The sequence below is a fragment of the Lepus europaeus genome, chromosome 8 (assembly GCF_033115175.1).
Source record: "Lepus europaeus isolate LE1 chromosome 8, mLepTim1.pri, whole genome shotgun sequence".
NCBI classification, from domain to species: domain Eukaryota; kingdom Metazoa; phylum Chordata; class Mammalia; order Lagomorpha; family Leporidae; genus Lepus; species Lepus europaeus.
The window spans coordinates 24,920,966-24,934,794 of NC_084834.1; the positions used below are offsets into that span (position 1 = coordinate 24,920,966).

General features: G+C 42.8%; 1 protein-coding gene across 6 annotated transcripts in view; it reads right to left on the reverse strand.

Moving 5' to 3' along the window:
* The window catches only part of ARFIP1 (ADP ribosylation factor interacting protein 1), a 119,365-nt gene that overhangs the window by 7,825 nt on the left and 97,711 nt on the right, over positions 1 to 13,829 (reverse strand). For all 6 annotated transcript variants that reach the window (XM_062199481.1, XM_062199483.1, XM_062199484.1 and 3 more), the window contains one exon: positions 10,700 to 10,874. In XM_062199481.1, coding sequence (XP_062055465.1) covers positions 10,700 to 10,874 — 175 coding nt within the window. The remainder of the gene's footprint in view (positions 1 to 10,699; positions 10,875 to 13,829) is intronic.

Genomic DNA, 13,829 nt, shown 5'->3' on the forward strand with positions numbered 1-13,829 from the left:
TAGAGGAAACAAAGTTGTATAAATTATTCCATTTATGAGTAGCATCTGAGCTACTACTCCAAAATTAATTTAGGTACCTCTGCTATGCTGTCTCTGAAGGGTCTTTAACAAGTTCACAGAATACGTGTATTATGAAAAAACTATGCACGGATTTCAAAATCCATGCAGAGTGCTAGACTTATCTTTTAGGTCTCTTTTTCACAAACCCCTTCAAGTGCCCTTGAATATACTGGTTTAACCCACAGTTCCTGGTTTCTAGGGTTTCACTGGGACAGACATCTGGCCTTGGTTAAGATGCTGCTTGGGGTGCCCGCATGCATATCACAGTGCCTGGGTTCAAGTCCTGCCTTCCATAGTTGGGTCCCAGATACACATGAGAAACCCAGATTGAGTTCTCAGCTCTTGGCTTTGGCTTGGCCCACCCCTGGTATTGTAAGCATGTAGGGAGTGAACTAGCAGAGGGAAGATTGCCTGTATCTCTCTCTCTGCCTTTCAAATAAATCCTTAAAACTATTAGTGGGCAACAGCAACTAAAAATATACTCTCACTTTCTCTCACCTTTTGGTCTTGGACCTGCCAATAAAGAAATTGTCTGACCTACCCTTGTCCAAAGTGGGTGAGAAGACCCTCCTCATTCCAGAGGGCTCCTGCCCACACCCTGCAGGGAGGAATATGCCACTGACAAAGGCCAAGAAGCATGATGAAGCACACGCCCCTCACTGCCTTCCCCACCCAGCCTGTTAGCATTAGATCACACTCCGCTCGTCCAATTACATTTCAGCTTTAATCATGCCCATGCAGTGAAATCGCCACAGACACCCAAAAAGACAGGGTTGGGAGAGCTTCCAGACAGGTGAACACGTGAGGCGTCCTGAGAGGGCAGTGAGCCCACGGAGGGCATGGAAGCTCTGGGCCCTCTGCCCCACACCTCAGCCTTCATAAGAAATTGTAAACGTGCTGCCAAGTCCTCTGAGTCACCTGAGTAAATAATGGCACCTGGTGAGAGGATTCTGGGAAGCCTGGCGTCCAGCTGGCATTGGAAGCACAGGTGAAACAACCCGGAGCTTGTGAGTGGCATCTGAAGTGGGGGCGGGGGGTGTGTGGAGAACAGTCCTGGGGGCTGGAGCGCTCAGACTGCGGACTGGACACGGCCTCCAGGCAGACAGGGTCAGAGCGGAACAGAACTGGAGGATACCCACCTGCTATCCGCTGCAGAACTGCTTGCTTACTTGCTGGCACACACACCTGTGGTGCCACTGGTGATCAGTGTTGTGAGGGTGTAAAGGAGAAACGGAGTCTGAGTTTGAGTTGCTCTTCCCTTCTATATTCTCAGCACAAAAGAGGAGTAAAGGCCGGCGCCACGGCTCACTAGGCTAATCCTCCGCCTTGCGGCGCCGGCACACCGGGTTCTAGTCCCGGTCGGGGCACCGATCCTGTCCCGGTTGCCCCTCTTCCAGGCCAGCTCTCTGCGTGGCCAGGGAGTGCAGTGGAGGATGGTCCAAGTGCTTGGGCCCTGCACCCCATGGGAGACCAGGAGAAGCACCTGGCTCCTGCCATCGGATCAGCGCGATGCGCAGGTCGCAGCGCGCCTACCGCGGCGGCCATTGGAGGGTGAACCAACGGCAAAAGGAAGACCTTTCTCTCTGTCTCTCTCTCTCACTATCCACTCTGCCTGTCAAAAAAAAAAAAAAAAAAAAACAGGAGTAAAGGAATTCAGCATTTCCTTTTATTATAGATGAGAGATACATTATATTCAAAAGGAGTTAGGAGGGGTCAGCATTGTAGCATAGCAAGTTAACCTGCCACCTGCAATACAGGCATCCCATTAGGGTACTGGTTTGAGACCCAGGTGCCCCGCTTCTGATCCTGCTTCCTGCGAATGTGCCTGAAAAAGCAGCAGATGTCCAAATGTGTGGGCCCCTGCACCCACTAAGCTCTGGGTTCCTGGCTTAGGCCTGGTATAGCCCCAGACATTGCAGAAATTTGGGGACTAAACCATTGGATGGACAATCTCTGTTTCTCCCCCTCTCTCTGTAATTCTGCATTCCAAATAAACAAACAGTAAATTAAAAAAAAAAAAAATAGGAGTTGGGAGAGGGCCATTAAGCTGCGAAAGGAGTCTGACAATCCCGGGTTTGAGAGCACCGGGTGCACTTTCACGAAACCGCAGAGAAGTCCATAGGTGCCACAGACCCAGAGTTATAAAAAGTCCCAGGAACGACGTAGGTAGGAAGCTACAGGAAGTAGAAAGAGAAACTCCACCAGTGGTTTCCTTCTTTTACCCACCCTACAATTCTCCTGCATCTCTTTACCCCGTCTCTGATCTAAACTTCAGAATTAGGCCCTGGCCCTTTGGGCGCTCACAATATCTCTATGAATCTTAGAACAACAACAACAAAAATGTATGTAGAAAGTATTAAGGGAGGCATAGACTATTAAATTCCACATTTAGATACTCAGAGACAGAGCACTCAGGTGTCCAACACTGATGGTGCTCTCTGCTAAGTGGCAGAATAGCACCGGGAGTGGAGAGTAAAGTCACCTGAGGATCAGGAGACCCCGTGCTCGCTGGGCTGTGGACAACGGGCAGTGGGGCTGCAGACGCAAACCCATTCACTCCTCTTCACACTCACGAAGTAGTCTCTCTTCACTAACTATTGCAACACATTCCATCTTGGGAAAGAACTTTAAAAAAATTAACACGTTCTCTCATATAACTCACAATATTCTGATACTCTGCACTTAACGATTTGAAAACTTAATGGAAAAGCTTTATCAAAATTTGTCATGAAAAAACCATTATTTTCTTAATATTTGTAAGCAGTAATACTTTAAGGGAAGAGAAAATTCAACAAAATTTTACAAATTATTTAAACATTAATCGAAATTTTTCCCACCTACATACATGTTATCCATTTTTGTGGACCTGTTCAAGTCAAACTGCCACTTAGCCTATGGTACTCTGAGCTCACATTAGCATTTTTTTCTTTGTCAAATTCTGTATTTCTTTTTCATGCTTCCCATAGAATTTTACATATACTACGTTTCATTAAATGGTCTCCATTAGACTGTAAGTTGCCCATCAGCAGGAAATTGTTATATTCACACAGTATTACTTTAGGTTAGGAGTAAGAAGTCTAAAACAAGTACCTTAAAAACATTATAAACAAGTTAAAAAGTCTCTTTTTGAAAATTTAAAGAAAGAAATAAGGACGGAGAATCAGAATATTATTAAGTGAAAGCATAAAGAAAAACCCCTTGCTATTCCGTCTAACAAAGCAAAGCACGGATGAGTCATGGAAGGAATACACGGCCAACACAGGAGTGCTTAGTCACTACTGAGAAAATGTTGAGGAAAGGTCAACAGGAACACTGCGAAGTCAAATTCTTAACCATGGTCAGTATCTCACATTTTACACAGAAATACTACTTAAAAGTTTTATTTTTCAGCAAATCAATGAGTCAGTAATTACTAACAACTAAAACCAAAACAAAACAAAACAAAACAACATTGTAGTTAATACCACAACTAGAAGCACTAGTACCACCACAATACCAAAACCAGTGTAGCTTATTGGTGATCTGTTCAAATTTCACTCTGACAACTTAGAAACTTACCTGTAGCACAAAGCCTGGTAAACCCCCTCGGGTGACGCAGTAAGAGAACGGGACTTTGAGGAGAACACAGGCAACAATCATTTTATAGAACAGATATGTCGTGACAAGAATGTGTAAGAAATACGTTTTTCTAAGTGAATCTTTTTCACCTAAAGTGAAAGGATAGCCAATCCCCTCTCCTCTAATGTATACAACAAAAAGCCCAACTCCAACTCGACCCTCTACAAGTTACTTGCTTCTGACCAAAAATGGTCAGAAACATACAAGTACCCAATGATTGCCAAAAAAAAAAAAAAAGTGAAATCTATGAAAACAGGAACTTAACAGGAATTCATGATTATAAAGGTATCCCTCCCATAAAGCTTTTCAATCTTGTATACAAAATCCCTTTCCTTCAAAGAATTCACCATTCTGGAAATCTGAGCACAACCGACAAAGACTAGAAACTACATGAACTGGTGACTTGGTGTGCTTCTCCCCAGTCCGACTCACCTACTCCGACTCACACCTACTCACTTCTGATGACTGCAAACCACCGTGATTGATTCTGGATACTTACAGCTCGGCTGAAGCTAATCTAGAAGTCAACCCACAACTCAGATTTTTTGGTCGCACTGTTTATATACAATTAATTTCTGCATAGTTTTTAAAGAGAGAAAGGAGGCAATGCAAGCCACAAGCACATCTTGCTTCCTCCACGTGGATTTAGAAAGTTTTAAAGAGATCTGGAGACAAACCACTAATAGCAGCAAACATGGCACCATACGTGAAAACGTTTTCTTATAGAAATGAAGGTACAATATATGACCCTATTTCTATCTTTTAAGAATGATGCAGGGAACTCATGTCCTAGCTAGTTGGTTGTTTTTCTTTCCTCTCCAACACAGCACTGATCATTGGGCTTTAAGGCAAAGATGAAAATGATAGGCTCTGTGTTTGGAAAGCAGACATCTGTTTTGATCCTAGCAAAGATTAAGTATACTACTACTTTAAAGGGAAGTATTTTCTAGCTATACTTATTTTCCTTCCTTTTAAAAAGCCTTATAGTAATAGATTAGCAGCCTGGAAAAGAGATTTATCATTCTCAAGTTAAAATATAGTCATCCACTATACACAGTTTTTTAGAGGAGGTGTTTACATTGACCTGCGTACCCTTCTAACTTTTTGCTTCCGCTTTCTATGCAAATAAACACTGAAGACAACAGAAGTATTTCTCAGAGGCCAGGCTCTGCCTCCAGAGAGTAGTGAGAGGTGATCAGGACTCACTCTTCTCTCCCCCCTAGTGGATTTTCACTACTTCCACCTTGTTCACTCATCTGTGATGCTCCCCTAATTCTGGGAAGAAGGGGGAAATTTGCTGAATGACTCTGCACCATGGCTAGGCATCAGGAGGGCTGTAAAAGAAGCCATGAAACTGAATCTCACAAAGTCTACATAATGCATCAGGAATACCTATGCTCTTTCTTGTTACTAAAGCAGCCTGTGACAGGGGCCTGGGCTGTGGCTCAGCAGGTAAAGCTGCCGCCTGCAGTGCTGGCATCCCATATTGCCACTGGTTCGAGTACCAGCTGCTCCACCTCAGATCCAGCTCTCTGCTATGGCCTGGGAAAGCAGCAGAAGATGGCCCAAGTCCTTGGGCCCCTACACTCTCTTGGGAGACCCAGGGGGAGGCTTCTGGCTCCTGGCTTCAGATAGGCCCAGCACCAGCTATTGTGGCCATTTGGGGAGTGAGCCAGCAGATGGAAGACTCTCTGACTCAGACTCTGCCTTTCAAATAAATAAAGTAGCCTTTGTTTTGTAAACAAACTGCTTTAAATCACAAAAGAGCTCAAGTTACATTATTTGAAGAGTCTAATTAACTATGTTTTTACTACTGTGCAACTTAATGTTGTTTAATAAACACAAAGAATATCAGAAATTAATAAGGACTGTTTAGGTTAAACAACTATATCATGGGTGGAGAGACAGAAAATTTAGATTATTAATAGATCTTTACCCTAAAGTTTTCCTTAAGGGCAAATGACAAACACAGATATGTGCACTATCACTCTGTATTAATGTAAGCACATACAGGAAATACATGTATTTTATATAACTATTCCTCTTCGTTTTGCCAGAGGGAAGAAAGGCTAAATACATGCTACAAACATCTTAATTTTTTTTCTCAAAATTAAAAAAATATATATTTAATTAACTGAAAGTCAGAGTTACAGTGAGAGGTGGAAGAGACAGAGAGAGACAATCTTTCATCTGTTGGTTTACTCCCCAGATGGCCACAACAGCCAAGGCTGGGTCAGGAGCTTCTTCAAGGTCTCCCACGTGGGTGGAAAGGGCACAAACACTTAGGCCATCTTCCGCTGCTTTTCTCAGACCATTAGCAGGGAGCTGGATCGGAAGTGGAACAGCCAGGACATAAACCTGTGCCCACACAGGATGCTGGCGTCACAGGCGGCGGCTTTATCTGCTACACCGCAACACTTGCCCCAACACCTTAATTTTTAAAAAACAACATGTGAGTCAACACATGCTTGTTTTTATTTTCAAACTCCTTAAAGTCAGTGACTAGCTGCACCAAGATAATGATATACTGTGGGGTTTACAATACGTAGGCGTACAATGCATGCCAAGCGCAGCATAGAAGCCAGGAAGGGATAAACGGAAGTACACTACTACAAAGTTCTGTAATTTGTCTTCAAATACTTTTTAATTACTATGTTTCCTTTTAAAACAGCTTAGAAACTTATTTAAAATTTATTTGGTGGGGGGAGAGAGAGTGTGATGGAGAGAGGGAGAGGGAGAGAGGGAGAGGTGGAGGGAGGGAAGGAGGAGAGAGAGGGAAGAAGAAGGAAAGGAAGAGAGAGAGAGAGTGAGAGAATCTTCCATCCACTAGTTCACTAGAGAGTGAATGCTTCCAATAGCTAGAGACCAAGAACCCTGGCTAAAGGCAGGAGCCAGGAACCCAACCAGGTCTCCCACATCGGTGGCAGGGATCCAACTACTTGAGCCGTCATCATCTGCTGTCTCCTAGGGTGTGCATTAGCAGGAAAAGTCAAGTTGGCACTGGGTATCAAACCCAGGTGCTCTGATATGGGCCACAGGTGTCTTACTGCTAGGCCAGATATCTACCATTAAAACATGTTTGATAAACAATAACTGTACATATTTATGGATTACAGTAATATTTCAATACATATATTCAATGCATACTGATCAAACCAGAGCAATCAAAATTTCCCTATCTTCATCATTACTTTAGACATCTTAATTTCTAAAATACAGCTCAGAACCTAATTCCTCCCACCAAAAAAAAAAGTCCTGAAAAGGATTAGAAATACTGAACACTAAATCTAAACACTAAAGTTACAAGATTGGCTCTTATTTCTATATTCCAGGACCACTCATTCTTACGTTATGCACCATTCTATGCTATTTTTTTGGGCTATTTTCGGCTATTTGTAAGGTAGATGGACAGAGAGGCAGATAGAGAGCTCCCATCTGCTGGACCACTACCCAAACGACCATGACAGCAGAGGTTGAAGCTAAGAAACAGAAAGGCAATTCAGGTCTCCACAGGGTGAAAGGGACCCAATTTCTTGAGCTATCACCACTGCCTCCCAGGGTCTGCATTAGCAGGAAGCTGGAGTCAAGAGCCAGAGACATCATACCGAGGCAGTCCAACGTGGGACGTAGGTTTCGTAACAGCGACGCTAAACACCCATGTCTGGCCTCTCATTGTAGAAGAGAACTGTTATATGGGAAGACACTTTAAAAGCTATGATTTGAGAACAAAGAACAAGAAAAAAAAAAAGTCTATACACCGCAGCAGTCTTTAGGACATACAGCACACTCACTGGTGTTTCAATTTAAAGATATTTAATAAGCAATATTTTAGAAATAGGAAGAGTTTACTCTATTTTGTTCAAATTCAAGTGCTGAGGTGGGTTCTGTGGCACAGTGGCTTAAGGCCACACTTGAAACACCCACATTCTGTATCAGAGTGCCTGGGATCAAGTCCTCTTTCTGCTTCTCATTCAGTTCCAGGCACAAGATGGTCCAAGCACTTTGGATCCTCCCACCCACATGGAAGACCTGGAAGGAGCTCCTGGCTCTGGCCTACTCTTGGCTGTCGAAGGCATTTCACTAGAGAACCAGCAGATGGAAGCAGTTGTGCAAACACTTTCTCGTTTTCTCTCTCTCTCTCTCTCTGCCTGTCAAATAAATCAATCTCAAACAAATAATACAAAGTGCTAAGTAGATTACCTGACATCCGTGCATAAAGAGATAGGAAGGTACAAATTCAACTGTAGTTTAACAAAAATAACAAAGACTCCAGATCCAGTTATTTCAACTGCCAAGAAAGCAAACAGGGATGACACACAGCTGCTAGGCCTAAAGGCTTGCTTGTCCTCGGGCTTCGAAGGCGGGCCAAATAAAAGGGGGAGGGGTAAATCGCTCAACAACAATATCAGAGTTCTCTCGTGAATCTTAGTCTGCATTCAAATTTTAGTTATTGCTTAAAGAACAGTTGGACAATGCTCTTTATAGTTTTGAAGAGTTAAAAGAAAAAAAGGTCAAGAGACGAAAGTTTCTCTGTAAATTTTATTTTAGACATAGAGACCCCTCCTCTTTCCACTAAGTGACCACACAGCTAGAGGGAGCCAAACCTGAACCAGAAAGCAGGCGCTCACCAGACATGAAGTTTGCCAGCGCCCTGGTCTTGGACTTCTTAGTTCTCAGAACTCAGAGAAAGAAATTTCTGTTGTTCATCAGCTCACCAAGTTTATGGAACTTTCTTGTAATAGACCAGGTAGACTAAAACATAATCTAAGAAAATACAATCCTCAAGAGAAGCAATTTTTTATTTTTATTTTATAATGAAAGAGATGTGACAATCATATTATTCTTAAAATGATGACTTCCAAGCTTTTATCTCTGCAGCCCTGACCTTGTTTATCCAAACTCCCCACACATATCATCAATTTCCTGCCAACTGTTTCCACTTGAATATTTTGTCAGCTAAACACTGGATCAAATAGAATCTCATCCCTCACCCTTTACAAATCAAACCAGCTGCCTATTCTGATTTTCCAATCCCTGTCTTTAAAATCAGCAAATTCTTTCCCTTCTACTGTTACTACAATGGTGCTAGCTCAGACTGTTAATCACTTTATTTCGCTATAAAGATTCTTCAATTGTTTGTGCACTTCTACTTCCCTTTTTCCTTTAAACAATGGTAACTGAAGAATCCTTCTAAATCACAATTTTTTTCCGTCACTCCCAACTTCAAAAATTCTTCACTGCCTACAACATAAAGTTGGCAGTGAGACTCAACTGACTGTCACTTAGAATTTACAGCGACGACCTGACAGACTATGAAGGTGACTCCTTCCCTCCCTCCCCACTCTGTGTGCATTTCTCATGAGGCCACCACAATCCAACGTCTTTATGTCGTCAAGGCTTGGCACAATATGGCTTCCAATTACCTTTGACCTTCTCTTCATTTAAGGCACGAGAACTTTTTTGTTTTTTACAGATTTATTTATTTTACTTGAAAGGTGGAGTTATAGCAAGGGTGAGGCAGATGCAGAGAGAGAGAAAGAGAGAGAGAGAGAGAGAGAGAATCTTCCATCCACTGGTTCACTCCCCAAATGGTCACAATGGCTGGAGCTGGGCCAGTCCAAAGCCAGGAGCTTCCTGCCGGTCTCCCACGTGGGTTCAGAGGCTCAAGGACTTGGGTATTCCTCTGCTTTCCCAGGCCAAGCAGAGAGCTGGATCAGAAGTGGAGCAGCGGGGACTCATGGAGCCCATATGGGATGCTGGCCCTGCAGGTACTACGCCACAGTGCCAGCCTCAAGGCATGAGGATCTTATGTCCCACCATGTTGGTGAATTTCTCTGCCAATGTGTATACTCCTCTTTTAGCACCACACTGTATAGTGACAGGGTAGCATGTCAAAAATATTTATAAATGCGATTTTCTGTGTTCAGGTAATTGATACTAAAATGTTGTGCTGGCTCTTGTAATGTTTTCTGGTGAGTAATTTTCACTCAGAGGAACTTTAAAAAAAGTGAGTGATAATGCTGGACTTGGTAGGTACTAAAGAAATACACTCGCTTAGGCTTTATGATTGCCATAAGTGTTTCTAAAGAAATATTAAGGAAAACATGCAGAAATCCAGAGAGTGATTTAATAAAGCCCTTTGCTATTATGGAGGAGAATAATAAACATGACTGTTTCCTTGGAGAAGAGAATAGTAACTTTAAGAGGACTACTGGGAAGACAGTATGGCTGAAGGCTTGTCTGCCTTCAGATGATGTGAAAAGCACAGGAAGAGGGACTACTAACGTGCAGCGGAGAGACCTATCTTCACCCACTCCCGCACCATGCTCACTACCGGCTCTCCGATTTCCAGAACCACAATTCCCACACAAAACTGAGTGCATGTGTAACGGAAGGTATGTCAACCATGGGAGCCTGTCCTCTACTTACACCTAACCCAAAACTCAGGTGTCTGCTACATGAACCCATCTCCCAGTGAAGCTGACGGCAGGCCCACTGCAGCCCTCACTGTCCAAGCCCTTGATGTGTTCACGCCACAGGAAACCAATGTGGAAAATGGATTGCTTGGCTATCCCTTCTACATGTGTGCTAACTGCAGCCTGAAGCTGGACCCCGGAGTCATTCCTCACTTACATCAGTTACTGGGAAGAACGCTACAGTGCTCTTCCTGAAATACGCAACTAGTAATAACAAAGATATCAAAATGTTCAGAAGAATCTGTCACTGTCTAAATTTTTAAAGCATTTGCCATTACCATTAGTCTGAAGATCAATAGCTGAACCTTGAGTATTTTTCACACCAATTGTTATATAGAAAAGACTGGGATGGTACACAGGATGGCTTTATGACAGAAAAGAAACATAGTTTGTGTACTGCTGAAAATGCAAACACTGATCAAAAGACCAACTGCTTCTTGCGATGTCATGAAAGAGTTATGAGACACAAAAAGCACTTTCTATTTCTCTCTCTTTAGGGTGACTAAGTCCACAGAAAGATCTCAGAAAGTAAAGAATATATTTACCTTATTCTCTTCTAGAAATTTCAATTTGACAGAAACATCATTACGCATTTTATCATATTTTTCCTTATGTACTTGGAACAGATGCTGGGACTGCTCAATCTTTGGCAGAGTGTTTGCATCACGTGGTCCAAGATTCAGTTCTTCCAAATCAGTACGATACGCATCGTATTCAATCCTAGAAAGAAGAAAACAAGTGAAGCATACTACAAAAAACAGAGTGAAACCCATTCAGGAGATGGGCTGGAAATACATCACATTTAGTCTCATATTAAATCAATAAAACATAATATTCCCAATCATGTTTTAAACAGTAAGTCTTTGGAATCCTATCTTTAAAAACAAAAAGCTATGAATGTAAGAATGAGGGGGAAAATTACTTCTTAATAACTACTAATCCATGACACTGCGATACACATGGGGCCCTCAGAAAGATCACAGAAAATGAGTACTACGGATTTCAAAAACTTTTGTTCATTTTTTCAAACTTTTTGGAGTATCCCTGTATGTTTTTTGGCTTTCTTTCACAATCCCTGGCTCATAATTCCCTCCCCAAAGCAGTCCATGGAAATTACAATTTCTTTTCCTGAAGGCAAGGAACAGAAATCTAACCTCCTCCCACTTTTTATTCTTGGAGCTGCCCATAAAAAATTCCCTAACCTACCCTTGTCCAGAGGGACAGAAGACCCTCCTCATTCCAGAGGTCTCCTGCCTCCCACCTCGAAGGGAGGAAGACAGCACAGAGGCCAGGGAGAATGCATGCACTTCGATGGGTTTCCCCACCCAGTGCCAGCGTTAGATCCTACTCCTTTTGTCCGATTACATTTCAACACGGTTGAGCAGGCTTCTATGATGCTCATACAAAGCCTCCTTAAAACCCCAAAGACAGGGTTGGGAGAGCTTCCATATAGCTGAACGTGTGAAGGTTCCTGGGGGCAGTGTACCCACTGAGGGCATGGAAGTTTTGGGTTCTTTGCATCTCTTCATCTGTATCCTTCGTAATAACTGTTGCAATAAATCAGTAAACATGCTTTCCTGAGTCCTGTGAACAATTGAGCAAACGATCAAATGTGAGGAGGGGGTCATGCAAAGCCTGACTTCCAGCACAGGTAAAACAAAGTGGGGCTGTGACTGGCATCGGCAGTGTGGGAGGCAGTGTTGGGGACTGAGCCTCCAACCTGTGATCTGAAACAGTCTCCAGGAGGCAGCGTCACAGTGGAGCAGAGTTGGAGGATACCCAGCTGCAGAACTGCCTGCTTGCTTCCTGCACTGTGGGGAAGCCCCCATCCCCAACACACACACACACACACACACACCTGGTGTCATCAGTGATCAGTACTGTGCACGTATGGTAGGAGAAACTGAGTCTTCATTGGTTTTTCCTTCATAGCGACACACTTACAAAGTGCAGCAATAACTGACAAGCAAAACTTCCAAAAGTTAAAAACCAGCTTAAAACGTTGATGCCAAAACATAACAGATATGGAAACAAGACCAAGGGTAGACATCAGTGCCCCCAGGGACTTGGTTAATACTGATGAATCAAAGCAGGTGAGGATGGCACACCTCTGAATGGCATAATGAAACTAACAGGGAGGAGGAAGTCACACTGGGGTCAGCAGACCTCAAAGTATGGTCCAGGTCAGCAGTGTACAACAGAAACATAATGTGAGCCAAACATGTAATTAAGATACTTCTAGGATCTACAATAAAATAATTAAAATTATTTTTACCTTTTCAAAAACATCATTCTACTCAATACATCTAAAATATTACGTTACCCCCCTTTTTTTTCTAAACATGGAAGGGTGGGTACTAAGTCTTTTGAAATTCATTGTGTATTTTACACTTTCACCATATCTTAGGCAAGACACATTTCAAGTGCCCAGCAGACACAAGTGGGTGTTGTATATGCCAGCATGCCTCTGGATGGATTTGGACAATGTTAGGATTGATTAAGTCTATGACAGAGCACTTACCACCCTGTGATCCCTGTGATGTTTCACTCCCCTCTAATTGAAATAGCTGCCCTACCACTATCACTCCATCACCCCACAGCACCCCCCAGAGAATAAGATCGGTGCAAGTACAATACTAATGTGCTTATTAAACAGTAACTTAGCCAGTAGCCTCAATAGTAATCAGTCGAGAACGAGCATAGTGATCTCTAAATTCGTCAAAATCAGAATCACAAAACTAATGCCCTAAAACGAAGGTTCTCTGTTCAACTTCCTATAGTATTGTTCCTATCTCCTATTCTGGGAATTAAGAATACTTTTTCAATAAACTAAACTATATTGTATATAGGACTTGAGAAAAGATACATCAGTCTCTCATTACTGAGCCTTTTCTTTTTTTTAAGAATTATTTATTTATTTGAAAGGAAAAGTTAGAAAGAGAGGGAAAGACAGAGAGAGAGAGAGAGAGAGAGAGATCATCCATCTGCTAATTCACTCCCCAAATGGCCTCAATGGCCGGGGCTGAGCCATCCTCCATTGCTTTCCCAGGCGCATTAGCAGGGGGCTGGATTGAAAGTGGAGCAGCAGGGACTTGAACTGGTGCTCATATGGGGTGCCAGCAGGTAGCACCATTACCCACTACACTGCAACACTGGCCTCAATTTATTAATCATTAGTATTGAATTTAACAAATTTGATCTTTGGAGGCCAACAGAGGATTACTCATTCATTCATTTACTGACACGTGGATTCCTTTCTCAATTGTCAAGTAATCAGCCTCAATATTCCGGGCGCTATGCTGGAAAACAGAGCTATAAAGATGGACAGATAAGTTTATCCTCAGGGAGCAGCAGTTGAGAGGAAGGCAGGCTTGTAAATGATTACAATGAAATGAGATAATGGAAACTACACAAGGAACAGAAGGTGTAATGGAAATCGAAAGGAGGAATTACCTAGTTAGGTTTCTGAAAAGGCATCGCAGAACAGCACACACACCATCATCGCACTCTGCAGCACAGAGGAAGCTGACGGGGTAGATTAGGGTGGGAAACGGGTAACACATTCCATGAAGAGAACAGCACAGGCAATGAATGGAACAGACGTGTAAGATGCTGTGGCGCACTTGAGAGTGACTTTGGTAGGTTAGAACCTGAAGTCAGAACCCAAACGTGGGA